At 44.6% G+C, this 22484-nt stretch overlaps 1 protein-coding gene across 1 annotated transcript in view; it reads right to left on the bottom strand.

Moving 5' to 3' along the window:
* The window catches only part of Tango6 (transport and golgi organization 6 homolog), a 176157-nt gene that overhangs the window by 20790 nt on the left and 132883 nt on the right, over positions 1-22484 (bottom strand). The window contains exons 16-17 of the mRNA XM_052726957.1: positions 20706-20857; positions 9641-9754 (exon numbers count right to left, since the gene is read on the bottom strand). Coding sequence (XP_052582917.1) covers positions 9641-9754; positions 20706-20857 — 266 coding nt within the window. The remainder of the gene's footprint in view (positions 1-9640; positions 9755-20705; positions 20858-22484) is intronic.

The raw sequence follows: 22484 nt of genomic DNA on the forward strand, positions 1-22484 counted from the left end.
CTGTTTGTTGGTTTTCGAGACAGGGTCTCTCTGTGTAGTTCTGGCTATCTTGGAACTCACTCTGTAGACCAGGCTGGCCTTGAACTCAGTTTTTTTTTTTTTTTTGGTTTTTTTCGAGACAGGGTTTCTCTGTGTAGCTTTGCACCTTTCCTGGAACTAAACATTGTTTTTAATGTGTGGGAACAAACACTGAAAATTGTGCTTCTGGTATGATCGGCTCCTTAAAAGTAAAAGATAGCCGATTAAGTCAGTCTTGAGACAAAATAGAATAAGACCAATGTTTCAATATACACAGGTGGAGTCATCATTTTTGTCTTAGTGACTTTTCTATTGTTATAACAAAACACCATGACCAAGACAATTTATAAACTAAAACATCTAATTTGAGGATCACCACTCCAGGGGTTTCCATCACGGTGGGGAGCACGGCGCTGGAGCAGCAGCTGAGAGCTCACAAGCTTGCCACTGATCCACAAGCACGAGGCAGAGAGCTAACTGGGAATGGCATGGGCTTTTAATACTTCAAAGCCTACCCCTAGTGACACACCTCCAAGGCCACACTGTTGTAGAATATTATTTTAAGGTGTGTAACTTTTGTTTATGTTGCATTCGTTTAACTCTGTGAAGTGGTGTTACTGTGCCTGTCTAAAACACATGATGGTCTAATAAAGACCTGAATGGCCAAGGAAGGCAGGAGAAAGGATAGGCGGGGCTGGCAGGCAGAGAGAATATGTAGAGGGAGACATCTGGGAGGAGAGAGAAGTAGCCAGAGAAGGAGGAGGACATGAGGGGCCAGCCACCCAGCCACCCAGCCACCCAGCTACAGAGCAGGCCACAGAGTAAGAGTAAGATACAGAAGTAAGAGAACAGGAAAAGCCCAGAGGTAAAACAAGACAGGATAATTTATGTTAAGAAAAGCTGGCAAGAAACAAGTCATGCTAAGGCTGGGCATTTATAAGTAAGAATAAGCCTCCATGTGTGATTTATTTGGGAGCTGGGTGGTGGGCCCCCCAAAAGAGCAAAAACAACCAATACCACCACACCTCCTAAACAGTTCCATCACCTGGGGACCAAATACTCGAATATATGAGCCTATGGGGCCGTTCTCATTCAAACCACCACAACAACCTTCTGACAGCTTGCTCAAAGGAGCCATGAGATGTCGCCACACTTTGAATCTCTAGGCCATTGTTTGGAAGTCACTTTAAATTCTGTCAGTGTGGGCGACTAGACCCATGGCTGTTGTTCGTTTTCATTCATCACTAGCCAATTATTTGCTTTACGATAACGTTTTCAGGAGGCTGGGGACGTGGCTTAGGATATGGCAAGCATGAAGACTAGAGTTAGGATCCTCCGTACTCACACAGAACTGCAGACAGGCATAGGGGCCACCTAGACTCCTAGCACTCTAGAGTCAGAGACAGGGCGAACTGGCGAGCTAGACTAGCTGGAATCAGTGAACTTCAAGTTCAGCAATAGACCCTGTCTCAATAAATAAAACAGCGGATAGTTGAGAAAGGCACTCACCATCAACTTCAGGTCTCCACACACAAATGGAAGCACATGTATGTGCACCTGCATACACATGTGCTCTGGCACATGTGTGGACATGCATATATAGATGCACACACACCATACACACAGATAAAACCTTTTTCTGTCTTTTTCTTAAAAACATAGTACATTTAATAAATGTAGGGAATGGTAGATAGAACAAGTCAGAGCACAGGTTTTAAGGTCAGAAGGCCTACTTTAAAACACTACCACCTACTAAAGTATGGTCCAATGAAGTCTGCTTAATTTTAGTGGGTGCATTCATTTGTAAAATAGAACCCACAACACCCACCCCCAGAGCTCCCGGGAGAATGAACTGAGATTAATAATATATTTAAATTTTTTTTGGGGGGGTGCTGGAGATAGAAGCTAGAGTCTTGGGCATGCTAAGAGGCCATGAGCTATACTGCACTGAGCTACCCTCCAGCCCTCAGTGCCACTTTCCAAAAGCAGATGCAGTATCCTTAGTCGTGGCCCTCTATCCATTGTTTCCCAGTGGGATAATAAAGTAAGAAAACAATGGTGTCAGAAGCCAAATCAAGTCCAAATCTATGTGGAATCCTTTGGTTCAACAACTGGAGAGCATCTGAGCTCTGACACCCTGTCCTAGTAGAGACAACTGACTGATGTCCTACATGAGGAGGGATGGGGCTGGCACATGCAATCTGAGATGACTGAATTCCAAGTAATGATGCATGACTTCCAAAACTTGAGATGACCCAGCCAGATATAGTGGCGCATGCCTTTAATCCCAGCACTTGGGAGGCAGAGGCAGATGGATCTTTGTGAGTTGGAGGCCAGCCTGGTCTACAGAGTGAGTTCCAGGACACCTTAAAGCTATACAGTGAGAGATCTGTTGCCCCCCAATTTTTTTTTGAGATGACCCATGGTGACATAGTGAGAACCTGGTATAAAAAATGTAATGTACCAAAAGTTCTAGACAGCTATTTAAACTTATTGTACCTATGTATGATATTGTACTTGGTCTGAGCCAAAAGTGAAGCATACATGTATTAAACAGTGTAAGCCATCCCATTAGTGTGTGTGCTTTTATGTTCTTATGCATCAGCTAAAATAAAAAATTTTAAAAATTGTAGCCATCAAGTTAATTGCCTGTTTATCCACATGGACACAATCTGACCAGTCATTACAGAATTATCTTCGGTAGAGTTTTTTAAAAGTCATTTTAAAGGGCTGGGGCTGTGATATCTCAGTGGTAGAATGCTTGCCTGGCATTTGTTAGGTCTTGAGTGAGAGCTTCAGCCTTGGCAGGGGTGAGGGGAATAAAGAACGAAAAGAAAGGACTGGGGCTGTAGCTCAGCTGGTCCAGTCCTCGAGGAACATGCACACCATAGGCCTTGGCTTCTATCCCCAGCACCACATAAACTAGACTTGATGGGGCACACTTGTTACCTTAGCACCCGAGAGATGATTGCAGGAGGACCAGTAGTTCAAGATCATCCTTGGAGACATGGCAAATTTGAGGCCAGCCTGGGCTACGTGAGACTCTGTCTCAAAAAAGAAAGAAAGGAAAGGAAAGAAAGAATCCAATCACAAAAGAAAATAAACCAAGAAAAATACAACCCCAGACCAAGATAACCAATAACCCGCTGGGTCCACAGAGTTGAGCAGGTTGTGGTAGCGGTAACGATGGCAACAACAGTAACAGCACAGCAACATAATGACCACTAGCAATCACCTTACTGCTGCTTTTACATGACAACCTAGAGAGTCTTGAGACTCACACATGCAGTACCATCTCCCTCTTGGCACCTCTCTGTCAGACAGATACAACAGATGTGAAAACAGGTTTGGAGAGGTTTAGGGATTTGCACCAAGATCTTGTTTAATATTCCAAAAATTATCCTTGGGTCTCTCACTGGTTTCTCTATTCAAGTGACAGAACTGACTTCTTTCAAGGAAAGCATGTGAGAAACACTGCTCCTTTGTCTTGCTGGAGCTACAGCGTGGGGGTGGGTAGAGGAGGAGGAAGAGGACCAGAGACACTATACTAGGAAGAAGCTCTTCTCAAGATGGCAGCAACAACAGATGGAGAAGTGGACGTAAAAGGTGGTGAACTTTGCATTCAATCTGTGCTTGTTTATAACTCGAATCTGCCAGTGATCAAGTGCCACTCCCCAGTCTCTACTTGGCCTCGACAGACAAGCAGCATGTGAACCTGGGACATGGGCATTCTGTCTCGTGGGTGGACCACAAGCACCTTCTGTGATTAGAAAGCAGAGCACTAAACGCAAACCACTTCCTTCTTTTCAGCATGATTTTCCTTTCACAGAAACTGCTATTATGATGGCTAAGAGTGAGGATGAGAGAAGGGGGTGAGAGGCAACTTAGAAACTTAAATTACTTTCAAATCCCTTTATGCTCTAACACCAATACACTTCGAACAAGGCTCAACAAAAGCTAAATTCTTATTAGATGCCTGGTGTTTATAGAATGCTAACCATATGGACACTCGTGCCTTCCAGCTACAACAATGTCAAGAGGGAGGCTTCTACCAGTCTAGCACTGCATATCAGCTATGGCGGCATACTCCTGTGAGTCCAGTCCTCTGAGGCAGACGCACAAGATCTTGAGTCTAGGTTAGCCTGGGTTACACAGAAACCCCATGTGATTGCTACTTTTATGTCAAGTTAACACAAGCAATGGTCATCTGATAGGAGAGAATCCCAACTGAGAAATGCCTCCATAAGAGTGGGCTGTAGACAAGCCTGTAGAGTATTTTCTTAACTAGTGATTGATGGGGAGGGTCCAGCCCATTGTAGCTGGGGCCACCCCTGGGTTAGTGGTCCTGGGTTCTAAAAAGGTTCTAAAGCAAGCCAGGGGGAGCATGCCAGTAAGCAGCACTATTTCATGGACTCTGCATCAGTTCCTGCCTTCGGGTTCTTGCCCTGTTTTGAGTTCCTGTCCTGACTTCTTTCAATGATGGACAGTGATGTGGAAATGTAAGTCAAATAAACCCCAGATAAATCTTCCCCAGGTTGCTTTGATCCTGGTGTTTCATCACAGCAATAATAACTCTAAGGCACTCCACTTCAAAAAACAAAAGCTAGACATGATGGTCTATACTTTTTGTTTTGTTTTGTTTTGTTTTGGTTTTTCGAGACAGGGTTTCTCTGTGTAGCTTTGCGCCTCTCCTGGAACTCACTTGGTAGCCCAGTTGTTTTGTTTTTGAGGCAGGGTTTTTTGTGTATCCTTGGCTGTCCTGGAACTTGCTCTGTTGACCAGGTTGGCTTTAAAATCAGAGATCCACCTGCCTCTGCCTCATGAGCTCTGGGATTAAAGGTGTGTACCACCACTGTCTGGTGCCTTTCTTTTTTAAACATGTAGCTCAGGCTGTCCTGGAACTCGTGATCTTCTTCTTCAGCATATTTTACCAGTGTGTCCAACCAGCTGTTTTTGTTTTTATTTAATTGAGATAGCTTTGTTATGTAGTTCTGGCTGGCCTAGAACTTGCTATGTAGATGAGGCTGGCTTTGAACTTGAGTGATCCTCTTACCTCTGACTTTGGGGCTGAGATTACAGGCATGTGACACGAGGCCCAGCTGCTGCTTTTTCCTATTGTATATGCAGCTGGTCTCCCTTGTTCACGGCAGTTACACCTTATAAGTCACGTGAGTGCTGAATTAGTGGGTGCTGACGCTCTGCTTCCGCTGGAAATACAAGGTAGGCTCTCACAGCCTGGGTTCTGCTAAAGCATTTACTTTGTAAGTACTTACTTTTTATTTGGCTTTTCGAGACAAGGTTTCCCTGTATAACAGCTATAGCTGTTCTGGAACTTGCTTTGTAGGACAGGCTGGCCTTGAACTCATAGAGATCTGCCTGCCTCTGCCTTCCAAGTGCTGGAATTGAAGGCGTGTGCCACCACTGCCCAGCTGTAAGTTCTTTGGAAAAAAAAAAAAAAAAGACAAACAAAAAACCCCTCTGTTCTTCACTTAGATTCCATCTTCTAGTTTTGGCTAAAAAAGACTTCTTTTCTAAGGTCCTTACAGTATCACGCGCCTCATCAAATAACCTGTCCCTACAGTAAAGCCAAGAAAGCAGAAAGTCCTATGCACACAATGGGCCCTTCAAGCCTGCACTTTCTTAAGACTCTGCCTGCATTTTGGAGCCTACTTCAACGAGGGGACACCTGGCACAGCCTTGAGGCAGAGGGAGGCTTGGATCTGCCTCTATTAAATGTACCTCCTCATGGGAGGCCTTACCTTCTTATAGAAGGAAATGGGGGATGGGGTGGGTAGGGAGGGGGAGTTGAGTCACAGGAGGAGGGAAGAGGGGGATCTTTGGTATGTAAAATGAATAAAAATTTTTTCTTAATTAAAAAAAAGAAAAAAAAAAGAAAACAGAACCTGCCTGCTCCTCGTCCCTCTCTCGGGGGGCTGTTCACTGGACGGACTGTATGGCTGCTATCCCAAGACGTGCCAGCTTCACAGGACAGTGCTCAACTTCTACGCCCTAATTACAGCCTCTAGACCAGATCTATGAACAGGTATACTCTAAACATTTATACTACATAGAATAAATGAGTCACTGGGCAAAGATCAAACTTGGGAAGAGAGCAGTAGTTACCACCATCTCTTTATTCTGCTGCTTAGCTCGGTTTTTCTGTGTTGAGAAGGCCTATTCTTAACTTCGAGACCAACACAAGTTACAGGTCTGAACACGCCATGCCTCCTCTCCTGGGTATTCCTAGTAAATTTGTTTTTTTGTCAAGGTAAGGTAGATAGGAGTTTAAAGAAGGTAATGTCTGGCTATATACTGTAATGCTGTATATTCAACAAATAGACTCTAAAGCTAAATCAAAGAAGAGACATTTTTCTTCAGTAAGACAGTGAGTGCAGATTTTGTGTTGACTGCCACAAAACAACACTCTGGCTACTTCCGAATGGGAATGAACTAAAAACTACCTCATCATCATCAGAGGCAGTGATGGCTCCCCACAAGCAGCAGATGAAACCCGGCACTGTCTTTTGGCTAGCTAAGCTGTAGCTGGAGAAATGGTGATTAGCAGGACAGAAAGGAAAACCTAAAACTTCACCAACAGAGTAGCATTCACTTCCAGCTGTTCCTGGGGGCAAAACAGCTCCAAAGAGAAATGTGAGTGTAAGCTTTGCAGTTATCTCCACTCCTCATTACAGTGGCCCCAGTTATAATCACAGCTACGATTACGAGATTTAACACACCTGGTCTCAAGGAGGCAGTAGGGGAGAGTCAGGCATCCATCCATCCCATTTCCTTCCTTCATCCACTGAGTAAGCACAACTCAAAAATTTCAGTGAGTGAAGACTAGAGGTGTGAAGAAGAACAGGAGAGGCATTTTCCATTTACACTGCTTTTTGAAAGTGACAAAGATCTTCAAGGCCATAGGTTAATTCCTGTTTGGTGAGGCGAACAGCGCTGCTTTCATTAGCTATATACAGATGTGAGACACCTAGATAAAGTTTCTTTCTTTTATTTTTCTTTCTTCCTCTTGTTTTTGTTTTTGTTTTCCCCTCCTGTAGCCCATGTTAGTCTTGAACTTGGCTATATAGCCAGGGTGACCTGATCCTCCTGCTCCCAACTCCTGAGTGCTGGGATTATAAGCACACAACAGCACACTCAGCTTTTAGAGTTCTTGCTTCAGCTTTTACTGCTCTAACCGATCATTTTTTTCTCTAGTTAACACACGTATATTCTCATTCTCTTTTTTTTTTTTTTTTTTTTTTTTTTGGTTTTTCGAGACAGGGTTTCTCTGTGTAGCTTTGTGCCTTTTCCTGGAACTCACTTGGTAGCCCAGGCTGGCCTCGAACTCACAGAGATCCGCCTGGCTCTGCCTCCTGAGTGCTGGGATTAAAGGCGTGCGCCACCACCGCCCGGCTTATTTATATTCTTTTTATTTGCATGCACATGTGTATCTCTGTGCATGTGCCTGAGGAGGTCAGAGGTATGTCAGATCTGCTGAAGCTGGAGTTACAGGCAGTTGTGGGCTACCTGATGTGGGTGCTGGGAATTAAACTTGGGCCCTCTGCAAGAACAACATATGCTCTTAACTGCTGAGCCATTTCTCCGGCCTCTTGAATCAGCTTTTATTATTAAGGATTTACATAAACGGTGACATTGACTAGGGACACAGTTTAGTGCAGACTGGAATGAGTAGAGCTCTAGGTTCAACCCCCAATTCCAAAAAGAAAAACTGCAACAAGAACAACACAAGGACCAGGATATATTTACAAAAGCTTCACAGATTTTGTTGTTGTTTGAGATGGGTTCTTGCTCTTAGCCCAGGCTGGCCTTGAGCTCATGATCCACCTTCCTTGCCTCCTAAATGCTGGGATTATACGTATACACCAGTACGCCTAGCCTAAGTTATTTTCTGGAGTGGCAGGTGATTGAGTCCAGGGCCTTTCCTGTGCTGAGTGCCAGGCAAGTGTTAGACCACGGAGCTATATCCCCAGCCCTGTAGATCTTAACAAAGAGGGAAAATACAGATGTTCTTAATTCTCGTTTGTACAGCAGATTCTCAACAAAAGCTGTGTGTATCCTACAGCGATTCATTTAATTCTGTGAATACTGGTGCACATGTTCCCTATCTCATCAACAGACAAATAGGTGAGAACTCCATTACTGTACAACTCTTCCTATAGGAAAGCCCTTGTGACTCAGCTAGACCAGTCTTCCCCACTTCCTCTGGGTCACTATTAGTCACATCCCAATATCCATTTCCTGCCATCTTTCTTGCTAACTAAACTTTGATTTTGTTGCGAGCAGAAATGTGCCAGCTAAATGCAGCATCCGGACACCTTACAGTAGGGAGTAGTTAGGTGAGCATTCTGGCTGATGAATGAAACAAAGTAAGCTGGGGGGTGATGCTAGAAAACTGTCCCCCCACAAAGGACCTAAAAATGCCTAGAATGTCTTTCTCTCCCCTTCCGTATTTCTCATTTATGTCAGTGCTAGAGGCCATGGCTACTGCCATCATGCTGCAGTCAGGAGACAAAGGGCTGTGACAATCCCAGATCCACTTGCCTCGCTATGGCTAAGCAGCTAAGAAACACACGGTTCTTATGACTGGATAAAAACAAATCCTCACTTGTCGAGGCCACTCTAGTCAAGCTTTTAGAACTTGCAGGTGAACATGTTCGTGCCACATGAGCTCATTCAAGCCAAACCTTACCCTAGACAAGGCACATGAGAAGGCAGAGAAGTGCAGCTGGGGGTGACGGACAGGGAAGTGGCTGTATGGAAATTCAGCTGCCAGGCTGAACAATAGCAAGTAGGCATTTATGGAGCCAGCATGGCTGGGCAAGGTCGGAAGGGATAACTAAGAGTGGTTACATGTCCAAACAGGTATCAGCAACCCGATACGGTAAAATACAAGCACGAATAAAGCCTCTCTGTGCCACAGAACAATCACTCTCACAATAGCTTCCCGGAGGTTTGGTTAAATACTGATGTGCAAGCCACAGATGAGTCTGTGGATGCCAGCAAGTGAATTATTAATGCAGATTCTAATCTGAAATCAGCTGGGAAGGCGGTTCCATTAGAAGCAAGAGGGAAATTAATTTTGAGTTCATTCAATCTTAGCACACATTTGGATTCATAAACTGTCTCCCTTTATTGACCGTACAATGGGGAGAGGTCCAACCAAACCCACTTGAAGGAAGGAAGAAAGTGTATTTTATACCACAACAAAATATGGATTGAACTCAGAGCTGGAAAGGAAGTCTCTTAAATGAAGCCTCCCGTATGAACAATGAAGTGAGTCAGAAAGACAAGCCACCCGAGCTCAGGCTGCAGAGCAGGGTGAATGTGCTCCAGCTAGCTCACCTTGGAACTGGCCCGAGACTCACGGCCAGGACTCACGGCCTCTGTAAACGTGTGTGGATTTCCTGCAGCAGTTTCTGTGCAGGTGTCTAATGCATTACAGAGACCCTTACTGAAGACGCAAATGGTACCATTTTCTGGCTAGGAAAACCCTGCTGACCAACTCCTATCTAAGAAAGAGGTTTGAGCAGGACCTGTACAAGGAAGACTGGATACCAGAACAACACAAGGAAGGGAAGACGCTCGCGGGGCGAGGCAGGCTTACCTCAGTTGCTTTCTGGCTGAGTCCCCGAAGCAGCAGCACAACCACGTGGACCGCGGCTCTGCGCACCTGAACGTCGCTGTCTGTCTTAGCCACAGCCATGAGGCAGGTTGTCACCTAGGAGGGCGAGGGAAGAGGTCAGTAGGAACCAGGATTGCGTAACTATGTAGCCTTTCAACTGCGTCCCTCCTCTCAATCACACACTCCCAACAGCATCTGGCTTAGAAAGGGGTGGTTTAGTTTCCTCATGTTCAATGAAGACGGTGAGATCAGTGGTAGAGGTCCTGAGATAGCCAAGATTTTTTGGAAAAGGTCAAAATCTGGTTTGAAATCGAGGGATAGAACCAGGGAGTGGGAAGGCATAGATGTCTACAAAATACGTATTTCAGAAAAAAAGGCAAGGCCAAATGCAAGCATTCCCTAAAATCGGGGAGAAGGTGTTAGGTGCTCATCTTTAGGAACATCACATCAGAGGAAGGACAGATGGGTCAGAGCAGGTTTTAGGGTCCGAGGACCATGAGGCTTAGCGATGGAGTTGCCGAGTTCCTGGGCTGCCATGAGATGGGTATGCCACGGATGACAGTCTCAGAGCAAGGTCACCCAGTCCTTCAAACCTAGTGTCCATTCTAGAAAGTCAGCAGGGCTGGTTTTAGAAGCTCCCTGCTTGAGTCTCTTCCTTTGTGAAACAGATCTTTCAGCACCCAGTACTTTCAAAGACAATTCTATCTCAGAAAAGAAAGACTAGAAATTCCTTGCAAACATGGTGTCATATGGGTCAGTGAGATGGCTCAGAGGCACAGGTGTGAGCTGCACAGGCCTGTGACCTAAGCTCTTTCTCCAAAACCCTTATAAAGGGGAAGGAGAGAACTGACCCCTGAACACGGTCCTTTGACCCTCCCCCCCACTAAATAAAACATGGTGCCATATACACAGCTAATAATTACATGTCCTAAAAATGAGGCAGTGCGGGGCTGGGGAGGGCTGTCAGTAAACTGTGTGCTGTGCAAGCATGTGGACCGGAGTTTGAAACTGGTACCCACACAGCAGGAGAGGAGAGATGGGGCAGGGAGGGAGGGAGGGAGGGAGAGAGAGAGATGGAGAAGAGAGAGAGAGAGAGAGAGAGAGAGAGAGAGAGAGAGAGAGAGAGAGAGAGAGATTGATTCTAAATCCTGTACCAGCTATCCTACCACCGTTCCTCATAAGCACAAAGATACTCTAAAACTTCAATAAGGAGACACCATTAACAATAACAAGATACCTTTCTGAGGCACTCATGCAAGGCTTAAAAGGAAAAATATGACTTTTGTGTGTCACACGGCAATAACAAGCTGTGAGGATGTCTAAATTATTCAATTGGTTTCTCACGTAGTTTTGCTACTAGGTTTTCATTGTGTGCTTGTATTTCTTGGCCAGCAATGGAGGGAATTCTAGCCATGATAAGAAAATAGCCAGATCGTGTATTAGAAAACATGTATAAATACTTATTATTGTCAAAGGATGGGGATACAGGCACAGTGGGGAAACAGGCTTGTGTAGAAATTTTAACGACGCAGGTTGTATTTTTCACAGCTTTCAAACAGTTGGGCAGAGTTCAAAGTGTCTAATTAATCAGTGATGGCAGAGAGATTAGAAGAAGGAGGCTTGTTCTGAAATATAATTGCATCTGTGATGTGCTGGCATTCCATCAAGTTGTGCATCTATTAGACAAACTTGCAGTTTGAAAGGGAAGAGAAATCCCAGAGAAACTGCAACCCACTGGGAACCGTTGTTCACTAAGATCCAGGAAGCTACCTCTCTGCTTTGGACCTGGGACCTCCAACCCTAAGGCCAGCAGGGGCAGCTTCCATGCCCCTGGCATTAACGGCAGAAGCATTTTAGTCCTGAGGAATTCTTTGGGCCACCTCCAAAGAGGCAACAACATAATAGCTACCTCCGCTTTCAAGCTTAGTATTTACAAGGTAGGAACTGAAGGCAGAGAGACAAGTTAGAGCTGGGTTGTAGTCTTTCCAGACACATGAAAGTTTTCCTTACTGGTTTCATAACATAGGAAGCCAGCCCAAAGCAACGTCACAAGCCGAGGCTCCTGAGCGCTTGCCCGTGCCTTTCAAGGTTTAGCCTGGGGTCCATGACTCCGGTTTGGGAGACCAAGGTTTCCCATTTAGAATCCTAATGGTGCCTGTCTTTGCCTCCTCTGTTCCACCTCCCTGTGTCTCAGCTCTCCGTGCAGGCCTGGGTCTGACAATTAAGCTACAATTTGGATATCTAGGGAGAAGAATCCTGTTTGGAAAAGGGCTTTCCCAGCTGGGCGATAGTGGCACACACCTTTAATCCCAGCACTTGGGAGGCAGAGACAGGTGAATTTGAGTCCATGAGTTTGAGGCTAGCCTGGTCTACAAAGTGAGTTCCAGGACTGCCAGGACTGTTACACAGAGAAACTCTGTCTCGAAATGAAAAAAAAAAAAAAAAGGAAAAGGGTTTTCTCTTCAAAGTTAGTTCTTCGATCCCTACGCTATCTTGAAGGTACAGTGGAAAAAACTGTGCTCCTATAAGGGTTTCTGGGGTGGCCTGCTGATCATGTACCATTTGCAAGCAGCTGTCCAGGACAGTTAGAAAGAGGCCTAAGATCAGAAGAGGCCAATGCACCTTCCTCTATACCTCTGTCATCAGGACCACATTCTATTAAATGGAATGGCTGTTCAAGGCAGTAGGATTTGTTTGTTTGTTTGTTTTTCGAGACAGGGTTTCTCTGTGTAGTTTTGGTGCCTGTCCTGGCTCTCACTCTGTAGACCAAGCTGGCCTCGAACTCACAGAGATCCGCCTGGCTCTGCCTCCCAAGTGCTGGGATTAAAGGCGTGAGCCACTGCCGCCCGGCTTGGCAGTAGGATTTTTGTATGGCCTTGGGTATGTCATCTAAAGGTCAGAACAGCATCCATGCCCAGCACATACGCTGCTTTCCTGCAGGCTGGTACTCTGGGCTTCTAGAAGTGGGGAGACTGCAAGGCTGTCACCTTCCATCTGTCTAATCTGAACAAGCTACTCCATGGCTAGTCTTTCACCTCCAACTCCAAGGACAGACTCAACATTGCCTTTCACCTCTAATAGGCATGGTGAAGCACAGACATGATGTAAGGCCTTTACTAATTTATGAATTGGTAGAATATTCCCAATCCCTAAGTTCTCCTACAGGACAGGAATCCATTTTGTATTAATTCGTGGTACTTGCCCTGAGGGTCAATATACCTGTTCTAATAAAGGACACTGCTGAAGCCTTCCTCTTCCCAGGCTGACCCACAGAAGCTATATTCACATCTGAAAGCCAGACAGAAGGGAAGATGATGGCTGCTTTGGAAACATTAGTGGCCAGTTCAAGAAACTGAACATTTCACAGGAGCCACAGAAATAAGCAAAATCATCACTCCCAAACTGCTGGCACATATCACATATAAGAGAGACTTTATAAATAAAGACAATAAAATGGCAAGATTACCAATAACTGACTTTGGAAATTCCAGGAAGGTAGTTACTAGAGTTGAGACATGCATCAAGAAAACATGACTTCAACGTCCCAGCATCTCTTCTTCACCTTCCCTACAGCTTCGTTTGTTAAAATTCAGTTGCTGTGCTAATGTGTCTGAAACTAGGTCCACTGGTGAACTATGAACCAACAATTATTATGAGCCCAGCTTACTCACTTAACCTACCAGGAAAGGAACCACGATGGTTACCTGAGCTTCTTCAGGGTCCCCAAAGCTCATCACAGGTACCCTGTCCCGAAGGAAACTGCATTGCTGGTGGGATGGCTCGTGATGAACTCAGAGCATGTGACGGTTTGAATGAGAATGTCCCCACAGACTCTAGCATTTGAACACCTGGTCTCCAGCTGCCAGCACTTTTGGGAAAGCTTAGCAGGGGTGACCTGGCTAGAGGAGGGACATCAAAGGGGGCAGGCTCTGAGTTTTCATCCTTCCTAGGTGACTCTCTTTATTTTATGCTTATGGTTCAAAGGGTGAGCCTTGCCAGATGAGGTGGCACAACCTTTGATCTTAGCACTTGGGAGGCAGAGACAGGCAGATCTCCCTGAGTTTGAGGCCAGCCTGGTCTACATAGAGAACTCTAGGACAGCCAGGGCTACATAGAGAGACACTGTCTCAGAAAAAAAAAAAGAAGAAAGAAAGAAAGAAAGAAAGGAAGGAAGGAAGGAAGGAAGGAAGGAAGGAAGGAAGGAAGGGAGAGAGAGAGAGAGAGAGAGAGAGAGAGAGAGAGAGAGAAAGAAAGGAAGAAAGAAAGAAAAAAGAAAGAAAGAAAGAAAGAGAAAGATGTGAGCCTTCAGCTTCCTGTCTTCCTGTTCCTGCCATCATGTGTTCACTCCACCACCATGGACTCTAGCCCTATGGAATTGAAGTCCAAATAAACTCCTTCGTATATAGGTTGCCTTTGTCATGCTTTATCACAGCAACAGAGAAGTAACTAATACCAGCAGTAACTCTGTACCAGATCTCAGAGTTCAAGCATGTGGAGTTTTGGGCATTCATTAACGTAGACTGTTCCATAGCCTTGTCACCTGGGGCACATCTTATTTGCTGGATTAAGGACAGGCCTCTTCCTGTGGTGACTTAAATCACATTGCTTCACACAGTGATAAAGAGAAAAGCCTATCAAGATTTGGTTTCAAGCAGCACAGTGCTTAACGTGAACAAGAAGCTGTAGAAAAATGATAATGTACTCTAAACAGGCTAAATCCTGACATCAGCAAAGAAGAAAAACTTGAATTCCTAGCATGAAGACGGCGGAAGAGCTGAACCCATACTTTCTTTCCCTTCCTACCAGCCTACACCATATGAAACCCAGTGTCCCCAAATCTGGACAAATTAGGACAGCTCTCTTCAGATGCCACAGCTAGAGGAGCAAATGTCCGCAGAGCAAAGGGCATCAGAGGAGGCCTTGATGGCTAGTTCAACTTTCTAACAAAGTAGACTATGGATCTGCTCGTCCTCTGCCTTCTTAACACTTGTCAGTGTGACTTCCTTCCCTAACACAGGGTCCCAGCTTTGTTCGAGCCCTGTGCTTGGTCTCCTGAATCATCTTGTCCTGTCCATTGTAGACTCTACTGAGATTTCCTGACAGGAAGAGTTTTCTTCGTGTACTTCAATGTTCCCAGCACATGACCAATGCTCAGGAAGGAGAACTGTGGCGTGACAACATGTCAGGCTGCAGAGCAGTCTCTTCCAGTTAAGTTCCTTCTCTATCAGCACTTGAGGCTAGGGACCTCTCAACACCAGGCTTCAGAAGCCTTCATTAGATGCTGAAGAGCTAATCAAAACGTCACAGTGATCTGGAATAAATTAGACCACTGCATTTCTTCTGCTGTTTGTTCATCTCACACAAAGGGTAAGTCCAAAGACTTTGCAAGCCCCATGTGGCCTGGCCACTACCTTTCCAACGCTGGCTCCTACTGCTCTTTCTCTTCCTCCCTCCTCTGCAGCCACAACCCACCTGGAACATTATCCTCCAGGTACATGGATCACCTCTTCCCTTACATCTTTGCTCAAATGTCACTCAACAGAAAACTTTGCTTGTCCATCTCATTTGTGTCCAACAACAAACTGTCTCTTCTCTCACCAGGTGTTAACTTCCATCGTGACATGAAAAATTTATTATTTATCTACTGTGTGCTTCCTGTCTCCAGAATGCTAGGTCCATGAGGACAGAGATTTTTTTTTCCTGTGCTCAAAGCTTGTTCTCATCATCCAGCACATGGATTGGCTGTAGGCCCAACTGGTACAGAGTATGTGTTCAAATCATGTCTACTGAATGACTAACAAAATGAAGACCTACTAAAGAACTGGCAGCTGCTGGGTGGTTATGGCACATGCCTTTTATCCCAGCACTCAGGAGACAGAGGCAGGCAATTCAAGACCAGCCTGGTCTAGACAGGTCCAGAACAGCCAAGGCTACACAGAGAAACCCTGTCTTGAACTAACCCCCACCCACCCCCACAAAAAGAATTAGTTATCTCTTTCATTGTTGAAAGCAAACACCTTCCAGAAACAACCTAGGGAGTAAGGATTGACTTTGGCTCATGGCTTAAGTAGGAATATGGGAAGGCACGGAGATAAGAACATGAGGCAGCTGGTCCCTTTGCATCTGCAGTCTGGAAGTCGAGAGGTGAATGCAGACATTCAGCTTATTTTCTCCTTTTTCTCTTTTTATTCAGTCTGAGACTCCAGCCCATAGGATGGTACCACTCACACTAAGAGTGAGTCTTCCCTTCTCTGTTAAATCTCTCTAGAAACACCCTCATTGGTACCTCTGGATGTATCTCTAGGGGATTATAAATCCCATCAAGTTGACAGTGATGATTAACCACAGTTTACCTTTGTCAACAGAGATCTGCCTGTCTCTGCCTCCCCAGTGCTGGGATAAAACACATGTGCCACCACACCTGGGTAATGCATCACTTTTAAACCACAATATTCCACCTTTGTCCTCAAAGGATCATAGCTATCTCATAATGTAAATAGTCAATTCATCTCCAAAAGCTTCTAAACTCTTAACAGTTCTAACATTATTCAAGTCCAAAGTCTCATTTAAGACAAAAGGTAATCTCTTAACTGTGAGCCCCATAAAACAAAAAGCAAAAACCATACTTCCAGGATTAACGGCACAGGTTAAAAATTTACATTCCCATAGGGAAGAATGAGGATATCCAGAAAAGACCAGACAAGCACACCTGAAACCTATCAGAAGAGAATTAAACCTTAGCTCCCCATCTGGCATCTTGGGACCCTTAGTGACATCGTGTGGGCTCCAGTGGACTCAGGAAGCCCCCACCCTTCAGTTCTATTACATGCAGCACACAAAGCCTCTCTCTCCAACTGATTCTACTCTGAGCCTGCAGCTTTCCTTGGTGGATATCCCATGGTCCTGGAATCTCCAACATCATGGGTTTCCATTTCAATTTTCAATTCCCCTTCACAGTTTTTGCAAGGGCCTGTCTTCACTGCAGGGAATCTACCCCTGCTACGCACTGCTGAGCTTCAGTGACTTTCTGAAACCTTGGTGCATCCCCATGATTGGTAACTTGCATTTTGCATGCCTGCAAAACCAGCACATGTGGATGATGCCATCAAGTGCTACTGCCAGCCTGAGACCCAGAATGCCCCTTCTATGCCAGTTGTAGTGGCCTCTGTGTGACCTTGGCAGCTGGACCCTGGAAAGAACTTCCCTATGTGGTTATTCTTGAGCAGTCTAATAAACCACATGGTCAGCTTTATCACAGCAAAGGCCCCACTTCTTGGTACCAATCTTCTATATTAGGTACTTCTCTTGCTGTGACAAAATCCTTGACAAAGACAAACCTAAGGGAAGAAGATTTACTTTGGCTCAGAGTGTAAGAAAGGCTACAGTCCATCACAGCAGGAGGCATCGCAGAAGACGACAAGGTCATTTACCTCCACAGTCAGGAAGCAGAGACAGATGAATGCTGGCACTCAGCTTATTTTCTTCTCTCTCCTCTCTTCCTCTCTTCCTCTCTTCCTCTCTCTCTCTCTCTCTCTCTCTCTCTCTCTCTCTCTCTCTCTCTCTCTCTCTCTCTCTCTCATTCAGTCTGGGGCCCAAGATCATGATTAGTGCCACCACATTCACAGCAGGTCTTCCCTTCTAAGCTAAATCTCCTAGAAATACCTTCCTAGACAAAACAAGAGGCATATCTGTAGGAGGCTCGAAACCCTATCCAGTTGATAATGAAGATTAGTCATCAGAGTGGAACATGTCTGTAATCCAAGTACCTTGAAAGCTGAGACAATCTCAAAAAACCAAGGGCTGGGAACACAGCTCAGTGGGAGAGTACTGCCTAGGATGTGCAAGGTTCTGGGTTCAATCCCCATCACACACACACTCCCCTCCCCCAATCAAAGATCCTCCACTCTTTCCACATTAATGGTCTAAAATAGTCTGACAACAGAAAGGCTCAATGGGTAAAAACACTAAAGCTGGCAGGTCTCCACGCATGTTCAAACTTGTAGTCCACCTCAGGTACCTGGTTTGGCACTGATGACAAGGCAAGTGTGGGATGCTACATATGAACATTTAAGAGGAGGAGGCAGACATTATATGGGAGGGAAACACCTAGTTTTTCAAATCAGAGGGAATATATTACTGTCTGAAGTTTTTCTGCCAAAATCAGGCTCTATTAAAGTAAGAGCTGCAAGATCTTTCCTGCCTGTAGCTTTAGTTTCAAGACACAAAGGCAGTCTTCTAAGTGAGCTGAAAACATTGTGAGACAATACAGAAAAAATGATAAAAGGAGTGAATCCTGGAGCTAACTACCCACATTCAAATCCCAGTCCTGCCATGTGCTACCTGCATACCTTGACAACTTATTTAGTCCGTGCCTCAGTTTCCCCTGTTAGCACTAGATTAGTTGACATATGTAAGGTATTAAGTGCTTGCTATTATGACTATCTTTTAAACATGTAGGAACTAGCCTTTCCAGATAGCCATACTCTCCTCTGCATTAGCCATCAATCAGCTAACACAGTACCCACTCCATGCCAAGAACTCTGCTAGATGCTAAGAGGGTATGAGAAAGCAGATGAAGAATGGTCTGAGGTTTGGGGATGTAGCTCAGTAGGAGGATGTTTGGCTAGGCATGTGCAAAGCCCTAAATCTGATCCTCAGCATGTAAGTGAAGGAAGAGCAGGAGCAGGATACCAATGACTTGCTCTTCCCTTTTTATGTTTGCATCTTATTAATAATCATGAAAAGTTTTGGGGAGAAATGTAGTCCAAAAGTACAGGTCTCTAGAAGTGGGCAGCAACCTATGTTCATGCATCAAATACAGAGAGCAGCCGCCTAGCCATGTGTGGGGTTTAAATGAAAATGGCCCCCACAGGCTCACAGAGTGGTGCTATGGCGATGTGGCCTTGTTAGAGTATGTGTGGCCTTGCTGGAGGAAGTCTGTCACTGGGGTGGATTCTAAAGTTTCATTGCCTCACTGCTCATCTCCATCAATGTTACCATCAGCCTACTCCAAATGATCAAGACCTTCTTTAGAGAAAAGCCTAAATACAGAAAGACAAAATGCTTATAATTTTCAAATACCACCTCCCCAGAGAGAGTTGGTGTGATGGCTAATCTTGATTATCAACTTGAGGTACTTTAGAAGCAAAAACTCTGGGCCTGTCTGTGAGGGATTTTCTAGATTAGGTTCACTGAGGTGAGAGGGTGGCCCATTTCTCCGGCTGGGGTCCCAGATTGAAGAAAAACAGAATCAAAGCAAGCTGGGTACAAGCACTCTCTCTCTGCTTTCCTGACTGCAGATGCCTCACGCTCTGCTGCAGTGACACCACCGCCCACATTGTTAGCCTGTGCCCTTACTGGGAGCCAGAATACACCCTCCCTCAGTGGCTTCATCAGGTATTTTCCATCACAAAGAAAAAAGTAACTAACACATGTAGATTTCATCTTTTTAGAACACTTATTGTTTACCTCATAGTATTCCGATTAATATGTACATTCTTTTCAACAATTTATTATTTAAAATGGTTTGTGTGTGTGTGTGTGTGTGTGTGTGTGTGTGTGTGTGTGTGTAGCACAAAAATGCTTGCATGCCATGGTGTGCATATGGAGGTCAGAGGATAACTTGTGGGAGTCAGTTCTTTCCTTCTACTGACTGTCCTTCCTGGGGGTTAAAGATCATTAGGCTTTGCCAAAAGCACCTTTACCTTCCGCGTCATCCCATCAGCCAACTGTGCACATTCTTTACCGTCCAGCTCCCCTTAGAATAGCATCTCTATGAAGATAAGAACCACTGTGTATTTTGAAGAATAAGATGTATTAGGAGAAAACTGCTTGGACACGTAGTAGGCCCCCAATAAAAAACTGTTGAATAGATCATTACATGAAGCATAGACATCACCTCTAGATCACTGTAACAATCCTACATTGTAGGTATTTTAATCCCACTTTCAAGATTAAACAAACAAACCACTGAATTCAGAGTCTAAATCATTTGCTCAAGTGAACATATGAAACAAATAGGGAAACTAAAGGCAACAAATCATGATGTCAAACATATAGATTAACAGGGAATCAATTATTAATATGATCCCAAAGGACTCTTATGTCCTACCATACAGCTACTAGCACTTATATGTTTATGGATGTACTATCCACTACAGCTAGGAAGCAGACACACCCTAGATGTCCATCAAGAGATGAATGAGCTGGGCCAGGGTGGCGCATGCCTTTAATCCCAGCACTCAGAAGGCAGAGGCAGGAGGATCTCTGTGAGTTCCAGGCCAGCCTGGTCTACAGAGCAAGTTCCATATCCAGGACTACATAGAGAAAGCCTGTCTCGAAAACACAAGAGAGGGGTGGGGTGAGTGTGTTACAAATACACAATGGGAAAAGAAAGATGACATCATAACATTTGCAAGAAAATGAGCTGAACTGAAAATTATTATCTTAAGGGAAGTATCTCACATTTAAAAAGACAAATACTGCATGTTTTCTCTCACATCTGATCAAATATTTTATTTTTATATATGTGTTGTGTGTGTGTGCATGTTCACGTGTGTGCACCCATGCATGTGCATTCTCTCTCTCTCTCTCTCTCTCTCTCTCTCTCTCTCTGTGTGTGTGTGTGTGTGTCTAGAAATCATGAACCTAGAAGAGGGACCATGAGAGGTAGAAAAGAAGGTCTTGGGGAGGGTTCAGAAGAGGCAAAAGAAGAGGAAAAGAGGAAGCCACCGATACACATGATCTGAAAGTACAGGGGCGAATGAAGGCGGGAGGAAGGGACTGGGGACAGGGGCAGGGACAGTGGACTAACAACAACAAAGGATGCATGAAATCTCATCATGAAACCATTACTTTGTATACGATCTAAAAATCAACAAATAAAATTCAAAAATGAACTGGAGAGGTTAAATGACTGACTTGTCCAGTCTCAGACAGAGGCAGTAGCAGACAGAAAAAGACCACAGATCGATCTCTTGACTCAAGATCCCAACTTAACCACAGTCTCAGCAAAACAACTCTAGGGGATGGAGTCAACATACAGCACCTCATGGACCACGGGGCCCAGCAGGAAGTCCAGGCGCTGGCACAGCTCTCCCAGGTTGGCTAAGCTGCTGGCCCTGTGTGCAGCATCTGGATCCTTCACTCCCCGCAGGAATGTATGGATCAAAGGTTCCCGGTATTTTGAGACCATGTCCCCTGTAGGAAAAAAAAAAATCCTTTAGCATTTCAGCTCTTCAGTGAAGGACTAGAGATATAACCATGGCACACTGCATGACGCCTTACTTTCCAGTGGACACAGAGAACCACTAAAAGTCATGCTGAGTGCTGGGCATGGTGGGTCACACCTGTAATACAATGCTTGGGAGGCTGAAGAAAGTTCTTGTGTTCAAAATCACCTTGAACTCCACAGTCAGCTTCAAGGCAGACTGGGCTACATACTGAGACTTCTCTCTGCTAGATATGCTAATGTTCTTTATATATAAAACTTAATAAAGCGTCATCTTTAGCCTCAAAGAAGCCCCAAGTTTAGATGGTGGGTGCAAACAGACAAGTGCTGACACTGTGGTCCTAATACATTCCATGCAGTGCCATGTCTCACTCTGCCCTGTTAACATCAACACAGACTCAGCCACAGTCTATTTTCAGCATAGAAAAACAGAACATACTCAGGGCTGGGAACGGAGCTCAGCTGGTAAAGTGCTTGCCTAGCATGCATATAGCCCTGGGTTGAAGTCCTAGCACTGGCCAAAACTCAGTATGGTGGAGACTTGTAATCCCAGCACTCAGAAGAGGCAGGAAGATCAAAAGTTCAAGGTGATCCTCAACTACATAGCAAGTTCAAGGCTAGTTGGGACACATGAGACCTTAAAAACAAAAGCTGTTCAAAGAGTAAAGAGAATAAACATGGTTGATATCAAACTTAGGTTGTTTGACATTTAAGTCCTGTAATATATTGCATTTAAGATATCTGCAACTAAAAAGAAGATAGACTCTTCTACTTTTCTCACAGTATTTTTGCTTCTCTGGAGTTAAGAAGGGGCTTGCTCATTCTGCAAAGTGTAATACAGATCCAGGGTTGGGTTCTAGTTTGATCTCTGTTCCAATTAATAGTGTGACCTTGGGCAATACACTTCCCTTCTTTGGACAGACTAGAGATGAGCATGAGCCAGTGAGACAAGATGACTCTTCTGGTTATAAATCTGTAGGTTTGTGAGTCATTTCATTTAGTTGAAGGAGTATGAGAGCTAAGAGTCCCAGGAAAGGGGCAACATTCACAAGCTCTGTAGTTAAAGGAAGTAGGTTCCTTGTCAAGAAGGAAGGCACAAGAAAATAAAAGAAGTCTGGAAATACAGAAGTGAGAGAAATTGCAAGTTAAAAAGAGTGAACATGGAGCTGGAGAGATAGATCAGTAGTTAAGAGCACTGGTTGTTCTCCCAGAGGACCCAGGTTCAATTCCCAGCACCCACATGGCAGTTTACAGCTGTCTCTGACTCCAAGATCTGACACCCTCACACAGATATACACGCAGGCAAAACCCCAATGCACATAAAATAAAAATAAATTATTCAAAAAGAAGAGTGAGCATGAGAATCAAATTAGAGGTTAATAATACAGAGACTTAAAATCAAAATAAATGGTAAAGACTATGCATGCTAAGCTAATTGATTACTAGTTTTTTATTATTATTACTATTATACATAGGGTTTTACTATAGTTCCAGTTGGTCTTGAACTCATGATGTAGCCCAGGCTGGCCTCAAACTCCCTAAATAGTTGAGAATGACCTTGAACTTCTGATTCTCCTGGGTTTTCCTCCCAAGTGC

The sequence above is a fragment of the Peromyscus californicus genome, unplaced genomic scaffold, assembly GCF_007827085.1.
Source record: "Peromyscus californicus insignis strain IS unplaced genomic scaffold, ASM782708v3 Scaffold_8__1_contigs__length_139910024, whole genome shotgun sequence".
NCBI classification, from domain to species: domain Eukaryota; kingdom Metazoa; phylum Chordata; class Mammalia; order Rodentia; family Cricetidae; genus Peromyscus; species Peromyscus californicus.